Source organism: Boleophthalmus pectinirostris, unplaced genomic scaffold (genome assembly GCF_026225935.1).
Source record: "Boleophthalmus pectinirostris isolate CB_2022bp ecotype Guang Dong unplaced genomic scaffold, ASM2622593v1 HiC_scaffold_3, whole genome shotgun sequence".
NCBI classification, from domain to species: domain Eukaryota; kingdom Metazoa; phylum Chordata; class Actinopteri; order Gobiiformes; family Gobiidae; genus Boleophthalmus; species Boleophthalmus pectinirostris.
This window is the reverse complement of record NW_026571299.1, coordinates 32,101,259-32,126,562: the sequence shown is the minus strand read 5'-3', so window position 1 is coordinate 32,126,562 and position 25,304 is coordinate 32,101,259. Positions and strand designations below refer to the sequence as shown.

The 25,304-nt window shown below is 38.1% G+C and overlaps 1 protein-coding gene across 5 annotated transcripts in view; it reads right to left on the bottom strand.

Annotated features, from left to right (window-relative positions):
• Positions 1-25,304, bottom strand: part of foxj3 (forkhead box J3) — a 125,113-nt gene that overhangs the window by 74,939 nt on the left and 24,870 nt on the right. For 4 of the 5 annotated variants that reach the window (XM_055160130.1, XM_055160132.1, XM_055160129.1 and 1 more), the window contains one exon: positions 152-673. In XM_055160130.1, coding sequence (XP_055016105.1) covers positions 152-472 — 321 coding nt within the window. In that variant the 5' untranslated portion in view covers positions 473-673. Of the gene's footprint in view, positions 1-151; positions 674-23,590; positions 23,699-25,304 lie in introns of those variants that run through there. The other variant, XM_055160131.1, reaches the window with a different exon arrangement.

The window sequence follows — 25,304 nt, the reverse complement described above, 5'->3', positions numbered from 1 at the left end:
TATTACTGAAGTGCATAAATGTTCAATTTAAAAATGAACTATATGGCTGATAAAGACAAAACTGCCCTTTTTATGGTCAAAAAGCAAAAATGCCAACTATTGTTCACCAAAATCTCCATAAGCGGTTTATCAAAGTGGTTTCTAATCTTACCTTCCAGCCGCTGCCTGCCTCCCTGTAGTACGGGAAGTTATCGCAGATCCACTGGTAGATCTCGCTCAGGGTCATCTTCTTCTTTGGCGAGCTATTGATGGCAAAGGTGATGAGGCTGGCGTAGCTGTACGGAGGTTTGCCATCCTTGTGTTGCTGGACTTCCTCCTGGTCCAGCGTGGTGTTGGGATCCAGCAGGGCGCTCTTCTTACCCATGCCCGGGCCGTGGGCGTTCTGGGCGTCTGCTTTCCGGATGGCCGCTTGCATTGTCAGCTGGGGAAGCCAGTCCATGGAGGTCAGGCTACTCTCCAGCTCCGATGTCATGATGGCGGCCGGGCGGGGGCGGAGGGGAGCGGGGAGGAGAGGTGGAGGAGGTGAAGGAGGAGAGGTGAAGGGTCTGCTGCTGTTGTTGGAGCTCTGGGGGACTGTGGAGCAAGCGAACCAAAAGTGAAGAAGTGATGTGGAGAGAGATATCAGGGGGCCCTCAGCTCAAGACATCAGCGACGCATCTTCATCTGGTAGACCCTAGAAACAGCAAAAACAGAACGGTTAGTTTGGCAAGATATCTACTTTGGAATCAAGAACTAAAACTGTGATTGGATTTGTGATCAATGTATTAAAAGTCATTTCAAAGTGTATATTTTGAATACATCCAAGAACATAAACATTCACAGAACACTGACATATGAACTGCTAAACTATAAGAGAATGCATTTGTTTCTTTTACACCCTTATGTTTACTGTATTTCTGACACCATATCACCTAAATAATTGCAACCTTTAATTTGCCAATGCGGCTAATTCAACCTATACATAAAACAAAAGGCCAAAACAAAACGCAGAGGTTATCTGTAGTTGTCACTTGCTCTACCATCTGAGCCACTGACCTGCCATAAAATTCCACCACAATGTCATATTCTAGCTTTAAGATTTAGTACAATTTATCGGATGACATCTTTTTAAACTAAAATCATATTGAAAGAATTCAAGGGAGTATGAAAACCAGCTATGTCTATTTCTCCAGCCAACACATTCAACACAATGACGATGGACACCAAATGAAAAGAAAGGGAAGGGTCTTGCCCAAGGACAAAACGCAAGTATGTATTTCCATTAGCAGGAACTGGAACAGAGCTACAGTGTGCAAACAAGTCCTCTAAGCTCTCGCCATCAATACTAATATAATAAATGCTATGTACGACACATTTTAGCAGCTCTCATGCGCAACAGAAAATGTATGCTGTCTTCACTCTGACACAGTAGGTATATAGTGTATAATAATGTATAAGGGAATCAACTAATGCAACTGTGAACAGCTTGGCCACCATCAAAACAACATGTGAGAGCGAAGTAATGCTTCTAACTCCTGCGCTCCAGAGCCCACCACTTTCTCCTCTCCGAGCTGACTCATAACTGGGACTCCATCTGCACTGAGAGAGAGAGAGAGGGAGAGTAAATGCCAGGCAATTGTTTTCACAACTGCCAGCCAAATGGGGGAACAGCTCAGGAGGAATTCCGACTCTTGAGGCCAGTAAAACCCCCTCTGTTTTCTCCAGCGCCTGCCAGCTTCTCCTCTCTCTTCTCCTCTTCCTCTCCTCTTTCTCTCCCTCTCTTCTTCGGGTCTAAAAGCAGCCGTAAACAAGCCAGCTAGTGTCATCATGAAAAAAGTTGGGAGCGCAGGCTGCAACTGTCAGACACTGCAAGAAGTCATTATTGCTTTCAAAATCTGATTTTCAAATTCAGGCTGCAAGATTAATCTCAACACTTGAATGGATACTAAGGAAGCACAATATATCGCAAAAATATCAAAGATAAATACATTGCAACACATAATACTGTGCTTGGAAGAAATTTGCAGTTAGAAAGAAAATTGACAAAAAGGTCCTACATCAGACTGAAGGCATGCACATTTTTTGTTTTAATTTAACTGATCTTACTGTGCCAAAATATATATTGCAATAATATTGTTATTATCAAAAAACAGTTATCAATTATTGCAATTTTTTCCTCATATTGCACAACCCTAAAAGTCTGCAAATTTTGACCATAGTACCATAGTTTTATCCACAAACAAAATATCTGGTCTTATTCTGCAGAAAAAACTGCTAACCCTGTTGTTTAGATCTATTCTGAAATGTGACTCTTGAATGAGTTTGTCTGTTGTTATCATTTTGATGTGCTTAACTGTGGTAGGTTGGATGTGCTTTCACTTCTTCCTGATTTGAAACGATTTGGTTTTGGCTCCTTGACAGAGAATAGTCAGAAAAAACATTACGTTGAAAAGGTTAGTCAAGGAGAGTCAGTTGCAACATACAAGGCATTTTTGTGCAATTACAGCTCTACAATCTACAATACATCTGGCTTACTCCTCAATTACATAGCATCTATCAGGGCTTGGCCAAGGTTCAATTTGAAGCGAGGGACATTCCCCATCTTACCTCTAATTTTCTGGCTCTGTTTGTATAGTTTGTGAAAAAGCCAAAAGTATCCAAATTTAACCCTGCAAATAAACCCGCTTTAATGTTCATATTTTAAATGCTTGAAATACTCAATTACAACAGTCCTACTCTGAACCTACCAACAGAGTAATCAAGTAATAGGTTTTAGTGGTGCGTCTGAATGTATATAGTGTCCCGTCAGTCCAAAAATAAGTGAAAAGGAGATCTGAATTTGCAGCGTTAACTTGTGTGCGTGTCAGATGAGCCCAAAGTAGGATGACGGTGCAGTCTGTGAGAGAGGGAGAGCTGGAGGGAGGAGGAAGAGAGAGGGACAGAGAGTGAGGGAGAGAGAGGAATCCTCACTAAGTTGTTGGATTTTTTTTTCATGACAAAGCATGTGGGAACCTGAGAATGCTCCCGCTCTGAAAATAAATAAGAGTCCTGACAGCTCGCAATGGGTCAAATATTTTACATACCACTACAACAGAGATTTATCACTGTAGTAACCAGAGGAGGCTAGTATCAAACTCCTCTTTTAGCAGACAACAGCTGGCTGAAAGCTGGAACATCACTTTAAAATGTACTTGAAATGTTATATTTTATGATAGCAAATCACCAAAATCGTGAAATGAGTAGTTAAATGATGGTGTTGAAAAGATAAGAACCCCATATAGCATGCACTGCACCCATGGATGAGTCAATTTAAGTGCATTCCTATCCATGGGTTTCTGAGTCATGAACAATTTTGACTGTTGCCATAGTAATCTACATTTAAAAAAAAAAAAAAAAAAAGTCTATGTTTTCAATTAACAAAAGTCCTCAAAATGGTGTCTATGAACAGGAAGCTAAAGTCCACTAATTGTTTGAATTGTTTTTTTCTGCCTAACTTCAGCTAACAGTGAAAATGGCAATCAACCTACACCTTGCTAAGAAATAACTGCAATGAATTCATAATCCATAACCTTAAAAATAAAAATTTGGGGGACTGAATATGCAATTTAATAGTGAGGGGTAACTACTGGTTGGAATTTCAACCTGATGATTCTAGTGATCAAACAATAAAAAAAAAAAAAAGATTTAAGTAAATAATGTATCTGGGTTGTTTCTTGTACAACCAATTAAAGATCCAAGTTAAAAATCAATAACAGTTAACAGTCTGAATAGGTACCAACCCATCCTGGAGAGATAAGGGACTAAATGTGAGGTCGATCTTATAACAGGTGAGTCAGTCTTATCTGGTGGATCCATAACAGTCCAACAGTCCCTCCACCCCGAGTGATTCATTCTCTCTGTAACGCTTCAAATGTGACCACGCTCAGTAACACAGGCCCTGGTGGAAGATGCATGCAACACAATAATGCATAATGGATTCTTGTGAGCTTTAAGCAATGTTGTAATGTTGCTTTATCAAAAACATACCTGGAAATGTGGAGTGTTTTGTTTCATTCACACATATTTGAGTAACCCTTTATAATTAGTCTCTGGACATTTTCAAAGCTCAAAATGCTCTATTCCACCTTGTGAAGCTGTAGTTTTCAAGTTGACAGCTACTTTTGAACTTCATAGCAGCAGAGATGGCAATTCCAGGGCTCAAATTATCAAATGATTCTAGTGTGTAGAGGTGTATGGAAGGTGTATGTGATTATTTATTTCGGTCACAGGTATATTTTGACATTAATTCACAGACAGTCATATTTAACATACACAGACCGAAAAGGTGTAGGCTGAAGCTTAAGTTTATTATGCCTACCCTTTATTCCTTTATCAGAGCGTCATCTTGACACCAGTTCATCTTCGTAAATACAGCAAGAGGAAACAAACAAATCAGAAACAGAACAACAAAGTACTACAGCACAAACTAAATATCATAATTCATGTATCTGTCCAGCGTTAAACATTTAAACTTCTTTATAAATTGAATGAGTGTATGGTGTATGGAAAAAGAGAACTCAGCCTAAATATGCAGAGTTTGAAACAAAACAACTCCAGGTATGTTCTTGATGAAGAAACAATATAACATAAAATAAAAAAATCTAAAATCATAATATAAGCCCTGTAAGAGACGTCATCCTTGCTATGTATTATTTAGTTTATATATATATTTTTTTATCTTTCATCTTTCATTATGCAAAACAACCTTACTATGATGATAAGACAGCAAAACTGAAAAGATCACAAATGATTCATTATTGAACTTTGATCATGATCATCCAGATCAGATAAGAAAAAGGATGGTGCCAAAATAGACAGTTGAATGACAGTTACAGAATACACAATGTAATAATCAGGCAAACCAAATAAAACAATCAAGTGTTTCCCTTGAAAACAAAATGAAGTAAAAGAATCACAATATAGGCTGCACGCAATATACATGTCCAGACTCAATGCCTGTAGTGCATAATATGGACTTGGACTACCAATATTATTAGCTCAGATGGACTCCAGGTAACCCAACTGGTAAATGCATACTGTTTTTGTATTGATGGGCAAGACCCAGCTTGCTTTCACAGTTTTTACATTGGTTGGAAATCGTCTTTTCAAATGACAACAATAACGTCTTTGGGGCTAAATAATGGCACCACTTTGTGAAGCTACTCTAAAAAAAAAAAAAGTTTATTTATGATGACAGAAGACATGAACTTTGTGTCCTTTTTTGTCTCATGTGGACAGACCCAGTAATTACTAAGATATTTACTGTAACCAACCACGGCCACCATAGGACTGTAGTTGATTTAAGTAAGGGGGCACTGCAAACTCAAAACACCATAAAGTACAGACTCGTTCTCCAGCTCAGTTTTAAACTACAGGGATTTTAGCATATTAGATGGCCATTACTCTTCTGTGTGCCTCCTGTATAAATGTGCATCTCCTGTGTTCAGCTCCAGAGGTGATCAGAGAGTGTGCTGGTGAAAGCCTCTCCTCCTGCAGAGGCCTCTGACCTCAGCCTAACCATCCAGCTGCTCTGTAATGCGCTGCTCTGCAATAATTAGAGAAACATGGACTGTGGAGGGACTGAGAAGAGAGGAAGTGAGGAGAGGAGAGAAAAGAGCAGGATAGAGGAAAAGGAAGAGAGGAAATGAGGTAGGTAAGAGTGGAGAGAAGGAGGAGGGCAAGCACACCTGCTTGTCTCTCCCTCTCCTGCCCTACCCTGTCCAGAAACATTACATAATGCATATTTAACAGAGCTTATATTACACAAAATTGACTATTGTGAGCTTTAAGCCAAGTTATAAAGTTCTTATGTAACTTACATCCTCAAAAACATACCCCGAGTTATGTTTTGTTTCATTCACACATTTTTAAGAATTCCTTTATTATTAATCTGTCCTTTATTAGTCTGTCTACATCTCCAAAGCTCAAAATGCTAGGTTACACCTTGTGATGTCATGATGCGGTAGTTAACAGCTACCTTTTTTACCTTTAGTTCAGTGGAGCTGGAGTTTAAAAACAGAGTGGAGAACCTTTCACATCACAAGGTGGAACAGAAGAACATGAAGAACATGTGTAAATGAAACAAAACACAACTCTAACTGCACAATCCAGGAAGAAAATAAAACACAGAATAGTCTGGTCATTCAGCATATTCAGGTAGTAAAAAGACCTCATGATCAAACAGTTAACTGCAAACCATAGCGCCCATGTTGTCAGCGATGACTTTACTTTAGCTCTGAGGCCTAATTATCAGTGTGGACAGCTAATACCTTGCATTTCTCAGATTGGTGGAGGGATTTGGTTACCAGAGATCACTGCAGGAGGCTCAGATAAGAGTGATGACACCACAGGGGACTATGTTCAAAACTACATTCAAACTGGGACCACATACAGACATACAAAGATTACAAGACCACCGCGAGACCACCACACCACAGGACTTTGATCTGTCGCTGTAAAAACGAGCCTTCATCACTGTCACTGCCAAACTGAAAAACTTGTGTCTAAACCCTTTTCTGGACTCTAATTTGTTTTCAGAAAGCATTTGGAAAGCCGTGCCAAATTTGTTCACTATTCAACACATCCGTTTCTTTATCCTCTGGGGATTAATGGAAGATTTAGTTGTGAAAGAGAAATTTAGAACATCTTAATTTGCCTGGTTCTTGACAGGATTTATAAACGTTGCTGCTGCCAACAGTCCTTACAGTGTGTTTTGTGTTTTGCGTTTTAAGTTGCTCACTCAGGGCCTTGGTGCTAACACCAAATCAGCTTCTCCTAAAGTGCATGTGACAGGTTAGGCTCGTTTTACTAAAGTTTGCACAATGCTTTAAATTTAATTTTGGTTAAGTTTAAAATTTGCTTCCTGGTCGACAAGGGCAACAGATGTGACGAGACGTGAAGAGGTAGACTAATGCCATAACTGTTACCTAGCAACCATAATGTTAAAGGGCCAAAATGAAAATGCCAATGTAAAATAGTTAGACTAAAATATGATTAGACTAAAAAGAAATGCCTGACAACACCTTTAATACAGAGTTTTACAATTTTTAATTAAATTAATTAATTTAAATTAATTATAATTTAATTAAATTAATTAATTTAATTTTTTTTATTAATTTAAATTTTTAATACAGATTGTCAAAACCTTTTGACATTGTTTTCTAAAGTGTGCATTGTGTCACCATGGTAACTGATGAACATTCCACAACAGACATACACCCCCACTGTGATGTCACTGAAATACAGTAATTAGCAAAAACCTGTCATATGAACTTTTAACATTTTAAGATGCGTAACATACCGGCATTACCCAACTAACTTTTCAGATTACGTTGGCAGCTACATATTAGGCAAGTGCAGAGTCAGAACGGACGTAATGACAAACAACCACCTTACAACATCAGAAGTGTCGCAAATGTGGAAGCCATGTTAATAGAATCCAAAAACACTAAAGCAACCGCAAGATGTTTGGCAAATCGGAAATAGGTCTAGGCTGGAAGATATATCAAATTGAAATTGCTAATTCAATCGTCGCAATAAGCAAATCGCAAGGACTGCAATGGATGAAGCAACATAATTTCCAGTGCAAACAAAATATGATGGCGCAGCGTGTATAAAACCAGTCAACCCTATTTTTAGATCTCTACTATGTTCTGACATGTATGGCCTTATTGTATTAGTTTAATGGTTCTGTTTTTCAGTTGTATCTCAATGTCAATGCGCTTAGGTGTGTTTAAAATGGGAACTGTGAACAGAATCACACTATTAAAACATACACTGCAAAATCTGATCCCTGTCCTTTATCTAAAATTTGATCCTTGTCTTTTAGCCAAAATTTTGCATCACTTCTTTAAGATCAATTTCAAGGCTAAATGACAAAAACTGGTCTTCCTAGTTTAGAGGTTCGAGGGTTTCTTTCCAATCCCTAATATGAGGTTTCACAGTTGCGGTGTTGAAAACAACTAATACTCAAAAATGAAAATAACTTTCTAGAAAAAAAAAAAAAAAAAAAAAGACATTGGGCTTAAACAAGTGACTGCATGAAGGAATCTATCAGGTTGAAACCCAAGAAAAACTAAACATGGTTGACAGGCAATCTAGGCAAGGCAAATAAACTCAAAAAAGTTCTATCTGTACTAGGGATGGGCATGATTAATTGATTAATCGAAAATTGATCACTAAGAATTTCATCAATTCCGTAAATTTTAATCGACAAACCGAATGTAGGTTGCTGTGCGTAGCGTGACCAAACAGCGGTCCGTACATGTAGCTCTCTGCACGCATATGTGACGTGAGCAGATCTGATCAGAGTTTTGCGTCTTGGGCAGTGTAGATGGAAACGTTATGGTGGAGCGTATTCAACTTTTCCACTCTGGAGGGTGGTTTCAGATTTTTGTGTTTTAAGCCCCAAAAATCGCCATGACCGTCTAAACAAAAGGTACTTCCAATAAAATATTTAGTCATTTTTACCTGCAAATGTTCTGGTGTAAACAGGCCCAGTATGGCATCTCTACAGAGACAGCGGGTGATACCAGAGGGCCAAGTCACACTTTAGATCTGTGAAGAGGCGAGCCCACTCACAATAAAGTTTGCAAGTTTTTACATCAATAAAAAACATGTTACTGAGTAAACGCAAGATGGACACATTTAAAGCCATTCCAGACAAAGCAATCCATCTCCATGGAAACAAGCAGATGGAAAAGTTGCACGGTGCATCTTTAAACTTGAAAATAATTGTTTATATCACATATATTGGTCAGGTATACAATAGCAGAAGCAGCTTTAATTCAGAAGCAGAATTTCTATGTACAACCTTCATTTAGCAATCACAACCTGAAAGTATAAACACAAAACAAAAAAAACAAAAAAATGTGTAGTAGTAAGCTTGTGTATACTGGTTTACTCCCACATAAAAGGAGCGTACAGTAGCAGGCCTATGTTGTGTTGAGGAGTGTTTCTTCTTGTAGACACATGTTCATATCAGAGAAAAAAGCCGCAGCCCTGTACCAGCTCTTCTATGATTAAATACCGTACAGATATACATTAGTGCTGAGTACACAAAACAGGTCTCACCATTTTTTCTGGGAATGAGAGCACAAATTTCACCCGGCGTGACACCTGCCTCCTGGCAAATGCGCTGCTTAAATGTGCTTTATTTACAGTCAGTGCAGGGTCATTCAACTCCAAATTTCAGATAAGGTTTAAAAAGGCGGAGAATTACAAACGCGAGCAAGAAATAGCAGACAGGCAAATTTCACAGTGCATTCCTTTATGTCAAATAGTGCACGGTTGACAGACGGTGTTAAAATCAGAAGCTACATAAATGTTATTTTTTCGGCAATGTCTTTCAATTCAAACATTTGAGCTTTGTTGCCAAGACAGGACAGGAAAATTATGTATATCACAACTTTGACTGACCATTTCTCGAAAATAACGCAGGTGTTGGAGAATACAGTGAAGTAGTCTGAGAGTTGTGAAAAATAAGGAGGCAGAAGACTTGATAGTGTTGTTAAGAATGGATGCAACAATTTTATATTTTTGGGGTCAATAAGTAAAGCAAAGTAGTAAAGTAGTTTCAGTATTATCATTTATCATCTATATTTTCATCAATGTATCACCCTTCAAAATGTGTTATCGTGACAGTCCTAATCATGTGTAGTGTAATTTTTCTTTATACTAGTGGGAAAAGTTTAGCTCTTTTTCTGTACTATGATAAGACTTGAGCTGTGTGAGGATTGAATTATGAACTTCTATGACTCATTACACAAACAGACTACTTAACTGTTGCATTCTCTTCTTTATTTATTGCAGTTGTTGCCTTAGTTCGCCATTCTTTTAGTTTAAATCGAGTTTGCGCCAAACAAATTTTACACTTATGTCAGTTGACCTCAATGTTTTCCTGTACTGACCTGACCTGTTTGCTCAGGTTTATTAACAATTAATTGCTCCACATTCGCAATCTTTGAGCTGATACTTACATATTACACTATTTTCTGATCAATGTTAATGTTGTTTCCTCATCAAAAACATACCTGGAGTTGTGTTTTGTTTCATTCACACGTGTTTAGCACACAAACCCCTTGTGATAACACAAAGTGCTCCACTGTGTTTTTAAACTCCATACAGCTTCACTGAATTTGGATGATTTCAGGCCTGGAATTGCCCATCGTTACTGAATTAAATATCTGAAAATATATGAAAACTATTGCCTCATGACATCACAAGGCGAAACAGAGAACTTTGAGTATAGGAGATGTAGACGGACTAATAAAGGATTACTCAAACATGTGAGAATGAAACAAAACAACTCCAGGTACATTTTTGAGGAAGTAACAGCCTTATAACATGGCTTAAAGCTCACAAGAGTCAATTTTGTGTAATACAGGACATTTAAAAGATTTTAACAGCGTATTAGATGTATGTAGTTTGGTTTGTGTTGCCATTTTAAGTCACACAAATTTGGTTCTGACTCAAATTGGGGAGTAACAGGGCATCTGCTCATCTACAAAATCTACAAAATCCTAATGCAAAGGGTTTATCATAACGACCTCTGGCAAAACAGGAAGTGGCTGAATGCAAACTGATCATAACAAAAGGCAGACCAATGATGACTTTGCCCTGTGATTACTGAGCGGCCGAACGGCAGCACTAGCGTATGTGAAATCGTTGGGTATTAGACTCATTGTTGTCTGTGGGAGAGGGGTGAGGGGCATTGAGTTCACACACACTCACTCTCTCTCTCTTCTATAACACACAAGACAGAGACAGGGACCAGACCACTGCTCCTCGCCACTTATCGGCAATTTACGCCAATTAATCCCCCTTTTACTGCAGTGGGCTTCGAGCATGTCTGTTTAGCTACAGAGAGAGAGGTTTAAAGAGTGGGGATGACATATAACTGCAGACAGGAGGAGGGCTCGGGTATTCTGTCAGATCCATCAGGGCCTAATGACTATTTACATTTTCACTGTACAGGGACATTCAAATCATTTCCTGACTGAGAGTATCACTTCAGAGTGAAGGGGGCCAGATGTTTTTTCAGGAGTTGATCTTTGTCCCTTTGCAGTAGTTTATAGATTTGAGTAAATCCGGGCCGAAACAAGTTGTTCGATTCACTGCAACTAATTGATTATCAGCGTTTCCCATAGATTTGGTTCAGAGTATGGTGGCACAAATACTACTACAGAAATAATTTTCTTTCATACAATTTGTGAAGTTTGAATGTCACTTATTATGAATGTTATTTTTTATGTTATGTATGGAGCTACAGTGATATTTTGTTATTCCGGTGTCTAACTCGTGTTTTTTTAGACGATGTGGGAGAAATTTTAACTATGGGAGGCCATCATAAGTCTATTCTTTTATTAGAAAACACTACACTATTAAAATAATTGTCAACCAATTTAGTAATCGAATAATAATTTCTGGACAATACACAGGCTCTAAAACTTTTCATGTGTGGTCAGAAGCTTTTATAGCTCAGACAGCAGTAATTACTTATGTGATAATATGCAAAATTTGTGTTTTTGATGAAAAGCAAAATCCTGGCCTCAATCACTTTAAATCACATTACTAAAATTGACCCAGAAAAAGGGAATCAATATAAAATAACTATCACAATAATGAAAGCTGGATCAGTAATTTTGGTGTTCAATATATGTGTACAATTTCTTTGCAATAGTGGGGAGATTCTAGCTGTTTCTATGGGTAATTATTGGTTCATTCTGCTATGTATTTGTTGCAGCTCATGATTTTCAGTGAGCGTGTCTATTAAAATGTGTGTTTATTGAGATTATCTTGCTTTGTAATCAATGTCATTAAGCAGTTTCAATATAATATTTCTCCATAGCAATATACCATGCTTCAAAATTTGTTATTGTGACATGCGTTTGGTAGTGATATTTCTAAAATCTTTTGAAATTTGAAGGAAATATCGAAAACAGACTTGGAGGACTGAATGAGTTTTTATTATTTTATTATTACTATATTATTACTATAATCTCTTGAAAAACTCAATAGTAACTCTACTGGAGGGAACTACAAAGTAACTGGCAAGCACAACAATTTTGCCATTACAATGCATCTCTAGAATACCCCCTTTTAATATTCCAAATTTGGATGAAAGAGAGATATAGCGCAGACCTGGTGTGTGTGAGCCCTTTTATGACGAGGATCTCTGTAGTGCGATTGGTGCAGGGAGGGGAAGAGCTACTGCAGATCTGGCACGGGCGCTCACAACAACAACAGTGATGTAACCCGGCAACAAGAGTTTGGCACAGGCGGCTCTCGACCGAAACCTGGGTCATACCTTCCACAGCGGCGTGTGGAGAGAGCGCGTTTGGGGTTGTTTCAGCGTGGATCAAGACAGAGGAGGGCGGGGGGGAGGAGGGAGGGGTGGGAACCTGCCTCACCTGCCACTCACAGACGCTTCACTTTTTCCAAGCCTCGAGGCGCAGGACTTTAGCAGTTACTTAAGGAGTTATTTTTGAAAAGATATATACGAAAATAGCACCAGAGAATCCCATTCATTTACGAGATTAGGAATGTTGCGCTTGAATCTGGACCATGGAAAAAAAATATCAAAATAATATTTTGATTATATAACTACAATGTGATGGTCAATATCTTCTAAAATATTTTACTTTTTTTAGTGTTAAATCATTTTAATTTCTATAATATAATTTTGTTGTACAATTTTAGCATCTAATTTAACAGACAGCAATAACAGTAAGGTTGTGCATTGCCTTGAGTCTGACAATACGATGCATATCATCATTCACATGTCACGATTCAGTATATCCCAATATATCCCCAGTGGATAATATATTGCGATTTATGAATAATTACTTCTAATAATACAGTCAACTACACCTTCAAGAGAACACAATTGTATGAACTATCATTTATATATTTATTTTTAAATCATGAGAACAGTGAAGAGAACAGAAAAAAAAAAATCAATGAATGAATTTTTGTGAAAATTTTAAAAAGATACATTTTGAATCGATTCAAGAATTGTGCAGTGAAGTACCATGATATATCACTGAATCGATTTTTTCTTACACCTCTAAATAATGGTAGTTTCAAGGTACAATGTCTTTATTTCTATAGGAGGATCCGCCATCAGTTCGTCTCCATGGAGATGAACATTGCTTGGCCTGGAATGTTCCACAGTATGCCCCTGATAATCTGTATCCATGGAAACAAACGAGTAACACCACCAGACCAAGTTACAGTTCCGATTTGTGGAGATGCGGCTCTGCTCACCAAAAGAATGTTTTTCAAGAATATTTTAGCAACAAAACACGAGCAATTGAATAAATGCAACATAAGCAACTTTAAAAGTCATACTGCAGAACATTCCAGGCATAGTAATAACTCCAGACCAGAACAGTTCACCTTTGAGGCATATAGGCTATTACACAAATCCATAATGACAATCACTATACAAATCATGAAAAAACTATAGACTTGAATTCTTGCCAAAATATTGATAATCCAACTAGCACAATTTTGAAACCTCCACTAATCGTCATCTAAATTTAGGTGTCTAACTCTCTCCTGCAGGTGTAGGTGGAGTAGTCTCACAAAGAACCTGCCTCAGCCTCGACTTCATTAAAAAACAAAAGCAGGTAACAGCAGTGCCACGGCAACAGCTTTTAATGTCTGTCTTCTTCTCAATTAAAGCTTTAATGGCTCCAGTGAAACCGCCCCCAGGAAGAGCGCATTAATAACCCTGTCCTTACTCGCAGTTTTAGGACGTGTCAATTATCGCTCCACTGCTCTGAGCTGCTCACGCCTCAGCACTGCTCAGCTATGGCCCACATCAAGTCTGCTAGCACAAACAATAAGAACGCCGGACTCATAGCAAAAGTGGCTACGATTTTTTTTGGCTCAAATTGAGTTTTTGTGTCTCATTCTACTCATTCATTCTTCAGAGTCATTGGCTTATTTTCGGCCAGTCAAAGATTTTTACAGCCAAAAGCATTTTTTTGACAAGGCAGTTTATTTCTTTTCTATTTTCACGAAAAGCTTGAAAATTGACAATTATACTAGGGGGATAATGTTATGTAAATTAGCCAGGTATCAAAGAGGTATTTCATGAGGTTGGGGCTGCAGACTTGCTACTGCAAACTGGTGACTTGGCCAGTCGTTTAGATGCCCTTCTTTACATGATCAGCCATGTATTTTAAATGGAGTCAATGGGGAAAAGTATCTTGTGCAAGGACACAAAAATAGTATGCTCTCAAGAATGAATCAGCTATAGTGGATGGCAAGATTTCTGCTCTAAAAAGCCATGAAGATGATCAAAACAAGAATACACAAAGCTAATAGTGATAGCACAATAGCACTGTAGAAGGTGTTAACCTCTACCAAGGCACTGACCTTACGTCACAATGGCAAATATTTGATATAATTGACTCCAAATGCAAAAAAAAAAAAGTATAGTTCAAAAGAAATGTTGACGTCACTAAATCTACTACAAAATTATATATTATTATAATTAGTATAATAGTTCAAGACCTACAATAGTACAGAATTCTTTTAAATACACACAAAATGCATCCAAACCAAAATATTATAATTTCTGGTCCAAATGCGAATCAACAAAAAAAACATAATTACATATTTATTAAACCATTCTTAGTCAACATCATTTTCACACCTTAATAAAACCTTCCCTGCACCGTATGTGTGTTCAATCTTGAAGATGTACGCAAGCAAGACTTCACCTTTACAGGAAAAAAAAAGTGGAAAGAAATCTGTATACATGCTTTCTTGGCTCCCCGACTCCCTCAATCCCACTTCGCCTGTGGTAGAGCAAATCAAGTCCATAATTATTCTGCCAATCAATCGGGCGCAGAGCCGTGGCTGTGAGGCAGAGGAGAGAGAGCCGTCAACAGAGAAGCAGCTAAAACCTCCAGCTCCTCTAAACCCGCTGAACCTTCAAAAGCCAAGAGACGTTCCTCTGTCTGATTAGTGAGGGCTAAACAAAGGGCTTCTTACACTGAGAGGTGGAGCACAGGAGTCAGATGAAGCAGAGACAAAAGCAGTTTTACATAGTTTCAATCTTACACGACAATGCAAACATGCTGATACGGACACATACAGCAAGAGCATATGGCTGAATACAAGTCGTGAAGTAATCCTGTTTTTTTTGTACAAATCTTTGTGATTGGTCAGGCTTTGTAAGGTTCTACGTGAGTGACAGGAGGATTTAACCAATCATACAGAAGTGTGAACTCTTAGGAGGGATTAAAGGTTACCCTTTAATAGCAATGTTACGATACTTACTCCTAGACAGGATGGCGCCACCTAGTGCCTCCGCTCAATTTCATTCCTCTCCAGCAACTAAGTCAGGAATCAGAATACAATAGACAGTTCGAAAAATCCCGGAAGTGCAAGTTCGGGCACCAGTCAATCAGCAAAGAGTGATATATTCAGTGTTCTCAACGATTCCTGAGATCGAGGATTTAAAGCTGGAACAAAGAGAATGTTTGGTTAATTTTATCAAGAGGAAAAATGTTATTGCTCTTCTTCCTATGGGATTTGGGAAAAGCTTAATATACCAGTTAGCCCCTTTAGCAACGCATTACATACGTCACGACCAAATAGCAGCAAGTGGTTAAATGATAAAAAGTACCCGCCTACCGTCAAGCGAACAAAATCTAAGGCTGCGAGGAAGTAAAACTGGCTGATGAATCAGGCTAACTTACTACATCAATAGTGATGAAATAAAGAATGTTATTTGGCTCCAAGAAAATCATGATATGGATGACTATCACTTATTAAAATAAATGAAAAATGCCTTGAAAAATAGGAAAGGTTGCATTGTCAAGGGTAGGGCATCACATGTACAACCTACGCTAAGACAATCAATAAAATGTATACAGAAAAACAATATAGTGGAGGCGGGCTAGATCTGAATAAGCTGCCTTGAGTTTACATGGACAATCGACACAGTGGCTCAGGTGGTAGAGTTTTCACCCTATAACCAGCTGATTGTGGAACCAACCCCAGCCAGTCAATGCATGCCATTGTTGTCTTTGTATAAAACTTGCCATCTTGAGTGTGCATCTATTTAAGACATACACAATTCTTTGTATCCACAGCCTTTAATCTTGCATTTAAGAGCATGCAAAGCTTCATTCAAAATCACACACAAACACTATAGAGAGTCTTTGCGCTAAATCATTGCTTTGATCAGGAGGAGTTAGCCTTTGTTTTGGGGGAGGCCGGTGCCCTGACATCCAGCAGGCGAACCCAATTACCCCTGTCCCACGGCCGGGGGGTACACATTAACACTCCCCCCGAGAGCATGGGTCTGTGCCAGCCGCAGTCTGTGAGAACTGCATCCTAAACAGACCACTTAGGCAGGACAAGCGAGCTGGTGGCAATCTCCAAGTACGTTTCCTTATTTGCATTTCCTAGATACAAAATTTATATGAATACAAAATACAATATCCAATGAAGCAAGTACAGCCAGGGAAGGTAATCTCGGGAGTTATTTTGCAGGCTGCTCACTACAGTGCACACAGCTAGCTTATAGACAGGAAAGCTACGGTCAACCAGCGTGTACAATTAAGTTCTTATAGAGCTCAGCAGTAAGAATGTACTCTGGGTGAACAAGCATGACTTCAATGCCGATACAAATACTTTAACTATAGGAGCAGTACTGTCAGGATTCCACCCATCTTCAGTTTAATGATAATGCTAGCAGGGAACAAACCAATGTCAAACACACAAACACACAAAAAAGGAAGTGTACGAACATGTCCAAATATTTGAAAGCTTTATAATATATACAAATACATTTTTTTTTCTTTTAAACTAACACAACTGTAAGAATGAAGTGGCAATTACCTCAGATCCAGAATACCTCTGTCATGCTTTATGAAGATGTGAGTCTGGTCACCGGCGAATCTGCCTTAACGGTTAATTTGCTGGCTAAAAATGGGGCGTGGTTAAAGCTTTCAAATCTTTATAATCCAAATATTACAACTGCGCAGGGATTCATGCAAAAACAGCTATTTATATAGAACACAGAAAAGGCAGACTGAACTCATGATTCACTTCCGAATCTTTAGCCAACTCCCTCCATGACTTCCTTCTACTGTTGTCTCATAATGTCTTATGATTTGAACAAATTAGTCAATAAATACAAAATTTGGTCGACTAAGACACCACTGAGCGATCAATCGACAAAGTAACAGCCTACAGCACTAAAAAAATATCTATCTATACATATATATATATACACAGTCCCTGACAAAAGTCTTGTCACTTATCCATTTTGTAGAAACAAAAGCTTATAACTTTAAATTAATCGATTGGTTTTAGAAATGTCTCATATGAAAGCTAAAACCCTCCCAAATTATGCTCAATATACTAAAATAAATTTGCTTCACTGAAGAAAGATTGATCATTGAATGAACACAGAAAGGTCAGATTTTGGCAAGACAAAAGTCTTGTCGCCTACAGAAAATTTAACAAATAATTTACTTCAAATACAAAAATATGTTGCATAACGTCAGTGAATGAAGTAGTGGTGCTGTGAGATCCATATTTAATATCTTGTATGACTTCCATGAGCTTGAAGGACTGCATCCATGTGGTTTGACAATGATTCATACAATTTGTTGATGAAGTCATCAGGAATAGCAAAGAAAGTGTCTTACATGCCTCCCAGAGTTCATCAAGATTCTTTGGTTTTGTCTTCCATGTTTCCTCTTTCATTCTACCCCAGACATGCTCAATGATGTTCATGTCTGGTGACTGGGCTGGCCAGTCCTGGAGCACCTTGATCTTCTTCGCCTTGAGAAACTTTGATGTCGAGATAGAATTATGCGATGGAGCACCATCCTGCTGCAAAATTTGACCCCTTTTATGTTTGGGAATGTAAGAGGCAGCTAATACTTCTTGATATTTTAGGCTATTGATATTGCCTTCCACCCTGCAAATGTCTCGCACACCCCCATACTGGATGGAACCCCAGACCATGATTTTTCTGCCACCAAACTTAACTGTTTTCTGGGTGAATCTTGGATCCATGCGGGCTCCAGTAGGTCTCCTGCAATATTTGCGGCGGCTGTGATGTAATTCAACCGAGGATTCATCTGAGAAATCCACCTTCTGCCACTTTTCCAGTGTCCATCCTTTTAGCAGGCTGTGGGCCTTGGCAAACGCCACACGTTTTTTTTATTGCCTTTTGTTTAGTGCTGGTTTCTGTGCACTGATTTGACCATGGAGGCCATTTCGAGACAGAATTCTACAAACTGTTGTGGTTGACACAGGGACTTGAGGTGACCAGGCCTGGTGGAGTCTGCTGCAGTGGAAAAGGGGCCTTGGATTTTCGAATCAACAAACTGTCCTCCCGAGCAGTTGTCTTGCGGGGTCTGCCGGACCTGGGCTTGTCAAAAACATCTCCAGTCATTTCAGATCTTTTTCTTATTCTTTGTACTTGACGCTGAGACACATTGAAGGTGTCACCACCTCAGCAGTGGATCTGGTCTTCAGCCTCTTGATAATTAACTCTTTGGTCTCAGGGTGGATCTTAGGCATGTTGTCAGAGGTCAAGTTGCAGTTGATGTGAAGGTCTGGTGTGCTGGGGTTCTTTTTATACACACCCACTAATTGATTGATCAGTAACTGACCACAGGTGAGGCTGTAATCTAGGATTGGGTGCATCATATGACAAGGCGACAGGACTTTTGTCTTGTCAAAATCTGACCTTTCTGTGTTCATTAAATGATCAATCTTTCTTCAGTAAAGCAAATTTATTTTAGTATATTGAGCATAATTTGGGAGGGTGTAGGCTTTCATATGAGACATTTCTAAAACCAATCGATTAATTTAAAGTCAGGTTATAAGCTTTTGTTTCTACAAAATGGATAAGCGACAAGACTTTTGTCAGGGACTGTATATATATATATATAAAAATCTAAGCCCATATTCTCAAAGTATCTTTCTACATCCGTTATCCGCTCCTCTCGCGTAACCTCTAAAAATTCTCCTCATCTGCACTAGAGCTGGCGTTATAATTAAAACCATTTTGCGTTTTAATCAATATTCAATCTCTCAGAAATAATTAACAGCATATTAGCGGGTTTACTGCCTGACGGAGCCGGGCGCCTCCACATCATTAAGTTGTTGAAGCGCTGCTCTTTGACTCTTGTGTCCTATTTCACTGGTTTACATACAAGCCCTGTTTCAAAAATGGCTACCAAATATCAACAGCCACAACAGGCAAGTTACACGTATCCCGCTTCCTGCTATTAAAAAATAAAGTTTGGTATCAACAGAAAAAAGTTAAAATATGACAGTAATAAAACGCGGTCAATGACATAACAAGATAATATTTATTGCTTCAGGTCAGCCCATCTGCCATAAATACATAACCTTTCTCCTACGTGATAATGGAGGTTGCACAACAGCAGACAGAGTTTGTGAGGGAGTGATGACAAAATAGTCAAAAGGGAAATTTCATGCGTAGTCATAACTTTTGCATATATGATTATTGTGAATGTTAACTGACGTTTTCACTAAAACAATACATCAACCGCAGTGTTACTGTACTAGACGCTTACAGAGACGAGCATTTCAGAAAGAGAAAATGGTAAAAAGGGAAGTGGCAAGCAATACAACGGTTCTATGAGAGGAAGTCTGTCCAACCATTTGGCATGAAAGTGAAAGTATTATTCATGTTTTGTCTGACATTCTGTGGTTTATTTTAAAGCTGAGCTGAAGACTTGGTGCGCTTACTGTATTGACTGTGTTCAAATGTATTTATAATATAATATTAAATCACATAGCAAACCTTTGAATTGAATGTTTTATGTAAAATACCATGATATTTATTTATTTATTTATCCATCCATATAATTTCCATACTGATTAATAAGTTTTCATAACAATGTCTGTATTTTTTACGTGACTGTAAAAGAAGATGTGGTCATTGTTATCAAACATACTGTACTTGATTATATTCATGATCAGGCAATCGATACTAAAACAATAAAGACACATTTTTAAATCCAGCATTCCAGTCAGGTAAAGTGCTCAAATGATGGCAGATAAGCAAAACAATCATCTGAAGGTCACATACCTGCAAAAAGGTTCACCTTCATGAAGTGTTTTACCACTTTCACAAAACACTGAGTTCAATCAGCTGCTACCCTTCACAAAAATCATGAACATATCTCCATGGAAACAAGCATATGGCGCCACCAGGTAAAGTTACAGGTCAGATCTGTGGAGAGGCAGCTTTGCTCAATGGAAAAATTCATGTTTTTCAAGATACTTACAAAAAATAAAAAACTTGTAATTGTATTGTATTCTGTTTGTGTCTGCTATATAGCTATACTCTATGACACCCGTTGATCATTATATTATAATTTGCACATTTTAAATCACAATATTCATCTAAAATAATCTAAAAGAAACAAGTCTGCTGACTTATGTGATCCAAACTGTGGTGCCAAATGGGAGCTGACGTCGTAAACGTCATCAGAGCAAAGAGTGTGAGCCCTCGCGAGCAGCAGATTTTGTTTTTTTAATCTGTACCAAAATGACTATATGGAAAGCTGCCGAATCCTGGGCGTATCACCGATTAAGAAAATAAAACTAGAGAACAAAGTAAGTACAGAGAAGTGGTCGTATGCCGGTGGCGGTGAAAATGGGAATGCTGAGCAATATGGCATATTGAGAATGAGATTAAAGATTGCTCAAACATGCACGAATCACTCCAAAAACAACTTTGGGAGAATAAATGGTGAGGGGAAACAACTGTAACATGGCTAAAAGCTCTAAAAAGTTGATTTTGCATAATAGGTCTGCTTTAAAGCCATACTGTGAAACAATCCAAGCAAAGCAACAACAAGCAGACAAGCAGATGGCAGGAACCGCCCCCACAAGAAATATTACATTATGCACCTTTAAGCATACTTCAGATTACTCCAACTATAAAGTTAGCATTTCGTCATTATACTTCTATATCCAAGAGCTTAAGAAACTAAAACGTGGAATTGTTGGAAAAATATTGGGAATGAGAGTGCGCGTGAGTGGGAGAGATTCTGGTGCCTGTACCTGTTCGTCTCACCTTGCTCCGTTCCACATAATTTCAATTAATTTGGTTTCCAGGAGACAATGTTGCTATTTATCTGGGTGTGTTTGGGGGGGCAGGTAGCAGTATCACTCATTGTTGCTTTAAGCTCTATACGCCAAAAAATACCTTGTGGAAAGAAATTGATTCAAAGCGGCTATAGAAAGGCACCAAAAGTCATCACATAAGAGGATTTACAAAGATAATGAGAAGAGCATGCGATGGAGACTTGGAGATCTGAGTGATTCTTTCAGCGTGATCTAAAAATACACCCTTAGTAAAACAGTACAAGCCGTAATTGCCAAAAACTCCAAGGTGAGTACAAGAACAGCCTGTTTAAACTGTGGATCAGGTGACCGGAGCCTTTCCCAGGGCAATCTAACACTATAAAATAATATAAAAAAACTATCATGTAAATGATTGTGACTGGATAAATCATGGCATATTTTCTTTCAGTTACAGAAATGCTAAAACAGAGGACAAGCGCCAACTACATTTCCTTCATGCTATTGGTCAGCCTCATTGAGTGACAGGTGGATTTAACCAATCAGTGTGAATCCTCAGAGGAAGAAGGTAGCTTTAGTTACTTCTTAAAATCGTTACCAAGATAGCAGTACGTGGAACTGTACGATAATTGTGATTGTAAATGAATTCATGTCCAATCTAACTACAAACGACACAATCCCATAAAAATTTTATTATTTATCAGTCATGCAAAATAAAAACAAAAAAAAAGGGATATGACAAGTGCGGTATTGATTTTCTATTTTGAATAAAAACAATGCAATTTCAAATACTTTAGGATAGAGATCGATCGTCATGGGTTATTTCAGGGCCGATTTTGCTTATCAGCCCCAAATGATATAATCTGAATTGACTCCAAACTCCTCCATAACCATGTTTAATTAGCAAGTGGATAAGAGAGCAGTATAGTCACTTTTAGTGCAGAGCCCTCTAACTATTCAAATGAAGAGTTATGCTTGAGATTACTGAGATTTGAGGTTGATGTCTGAGAAGTTACAAAGTGCAAATATCAGCCCAATCTATCAGACAATCTCTCTCTACTTTAGTATTTCACATTTGCACCTTTTACTCCGACTGCCTCAGTAGCTTGCGTTGCTCTACTCTGGAGGAGGTGTTGAACTTCCTTTTTATTCTCCTTATGTCATTATCTCATTGACGACATGTGAAAACCTGAACATATTTAAGCCATGATGTGATTTTGTGATTAATCTAATTGTGGCTGATGTAATTTGTTTCTTTTGTGATTACAACAGAGTGCTGAGATTATACAAACAAAAATGTCTGTCATGGAGAACTTTAATGCATCGGAGTGTAACATTTTCATTATCTTAAAAAGGTGAGTTTAAGGTCTAAATTTGTACCTTATTAAATTGTTAGTCTAGCCATTTCACAGCTTGGCTACCTATAATAAGTAGAATTAATCTCCCTACAGCTACAACCAACAACTATATTCCAATATATCAAGATATTTTTAAAAACGAAATGGATTTTATCAATATAATACTTATATTTAATTCTGATTTTGCCGCCTCACTTGTTTGCCTTCTCTGTGCTATGCTTGCTCAACCCAGCTCGTCCAAGGAGGGAGCTGTGTTTTTCCAGCGCTTATAGTTTATGCGAATTAGCCATGTGGTTTTATGTTTCATTTCTGTAAAAGTAAACAAATGTGCGCAAAGTTTAAAGTTTATTTTTGCAGAAGATTTAAATAAAGAATCTGCTATAACTTGTGTATAACTAATGATGTGTAACTTGTATAATGCTATTTGGAAACGTTGGGTTTGAGGTGTGCAGTGAATTGTGGGATACCTCATAGTTCCTTACCGTTGGTTAGTAACATGGATCTATTAAAATAAGAAACAGAGATGCTGCAAAGATGAGCCTGAGCTGAGTTGTTTTATTTTTGAATGAAAAGGAGGCAAAATATATTATTTCTTCCTCTATTTTACAGTTAAATTATTATTTTTTGGATACAGGGATTTTTTTATTTTTTTATGTCGCAGAAGCACTTTGTTCCTACATGAACTGCCTACCTTTTTGCACTTCAATAAAAAAAGACCTTGTGGAATGTGGCACTTTGTTTTTGCAGTAGTTTTTGGGGGGATATTTTTCCTCTACAGATAAAGACATATATCAAATTTCGAGATATAGAGCAAAAATATATATCTGTAAATATTTTTGCTATATCGCCACGCCCTACTGCAATATATACTGTTTTTTACCATGTGGATTTACTGGAAGTATGAAATAGGGATAAAAAGTGAGAAAAGACATCCAGCGAATTACAACCGTTAAACATCATTTACTTGTTATACTTCCCATTACACAAGTTCCTCCCATTTTATAGATGGGTTTACTGTATAAAAGCCCAATTTCTTAAAACTACTGGCTTTCTGGTCTTTCTTGAATAGCGGCCAGCACACATGACAGCAGTTGTGAACAATCATTGACCTGTTACTGAGAAACAGTAAAGGCCGCTGTGTCCTCAAATGCCCTGAGGATCTCCTCTGACGCTCAGCCACACCCACTTCCACGCCAACCAGGAACTCCCTCCAGTCACTGTCAAAACACACAGCGAAAGAAGAAGTACAAACTGGACTATGGGCTTGAGTAAGAGTAGAGTCTGCAGTAGTAGTATTTAGGCATGGTGGATCTTGTGTAGACATCAAAGTATGAGTCATGTCTTGCTGCTTGGATGGAGAACTAATATTTACCAATACCAATATTAAAATTTCAAAATCCATAGTAAGTTCTGTTCTGTTCTAGAAAACTTCACAAATTAACTTCTACAAATAAAGCTAAATGCATCTATCCAAAACCTATCATTTGTTGCATGACTGTGTAAACATAGAGCCATATTTTTAGTCTGATTGCTCTTCCATTTACATTTTAAGTCATTAGTTAATCTGTGTGCCTATGTCCCAGTTTGTTCTTTTCAGACTATGGCAGCTTAGAAAAAATATTGGTGCCAAATATTAGCAACATTTTCAATATTGGACATATACCTACCTATATAGTAACCAATATATATCCATCAGTTGCAGTAGTACTAGTATGTAACTTAAGTACATCAGTACATTTATAGGATTTTAAAACTATTTTCCATTGCTGTCTGTTTATAAAATCAGACAGATTATAAAAGTATAATTTAAAAAACAATACAAACCTTATGCAGAAACTTAATTAAGCATACATGCATGCATACATAAAATAGAACATTATTTACTTCAAGTAAAAGGTACTACTCAATGATTGTACTTACAATGAATGTAACAGAGAGCATTCTAACCATTTCCCTCTTGGACAACTGATCCTTTCAATGGGGAACTCAAAAACAAAGAGGGAAGTTACAGGGGCTTGGTGGCATTCTGTGGAAAAGAATAGTATTGGTCACAAGAATAGCCCTTTCAGAGCACTTCATTGGTACATGTGTAGGTCAGGCCTGGCACAATAGTTGCTGATTGCTTCATTGTTGGGCCTCAAGTGAACAGTAATCATAGACACATTTAGTCCACAGTGGTTTAAACAGCGGTAAATGAGCTATTCACAGAGCAGCAGCCACACTGATCTCAAGTCAATACACAACTACACTGTCAGCTGGAGAAAGGGCAGGTCTGTAGACCACTATATGGAATATTGCAACATGCAATAACATCACAACAGGAGGGAATGTAGGGACTAAGGTAATTTTCACTCTAGTCACTAGTGAGGTCGACGTAAAAGAGCTGTCGCTCTGAAAGTGGTGCACCTGGGCTGACGTGAACATGACAGGAGAATTCTGATTCACATTAAAAGCCTGCTCCAAGAGCGCTTTTAACAGAGGGTCTTAGAGTGGCTCCTCTCTCAATCTGGTGCAGGGCAGCTGCAGAGGCAACGTGGCCATCAACCTACGCAGACGACAGTTTACAGAGTACACATAAAGCTTTATTTTAAAACACTTTCATGCAAAGAGACAATTGCACAAAATGTGACTACATTGCTCTCTTAAATGTTTGTGGTAAAAAGGGATCTGGGTGAGTTTTAAGTTAATTTAAATAACAATTTGTGTAAAATAAATCAAAATCAGTCCCACAAATCGGTCCACAAATATCTGCAGAGCTTATCAGAAATAGGTTTCTCTGGATACTAAACAGGTAAAAACATATGGGTCAGGATCTAATTTAGA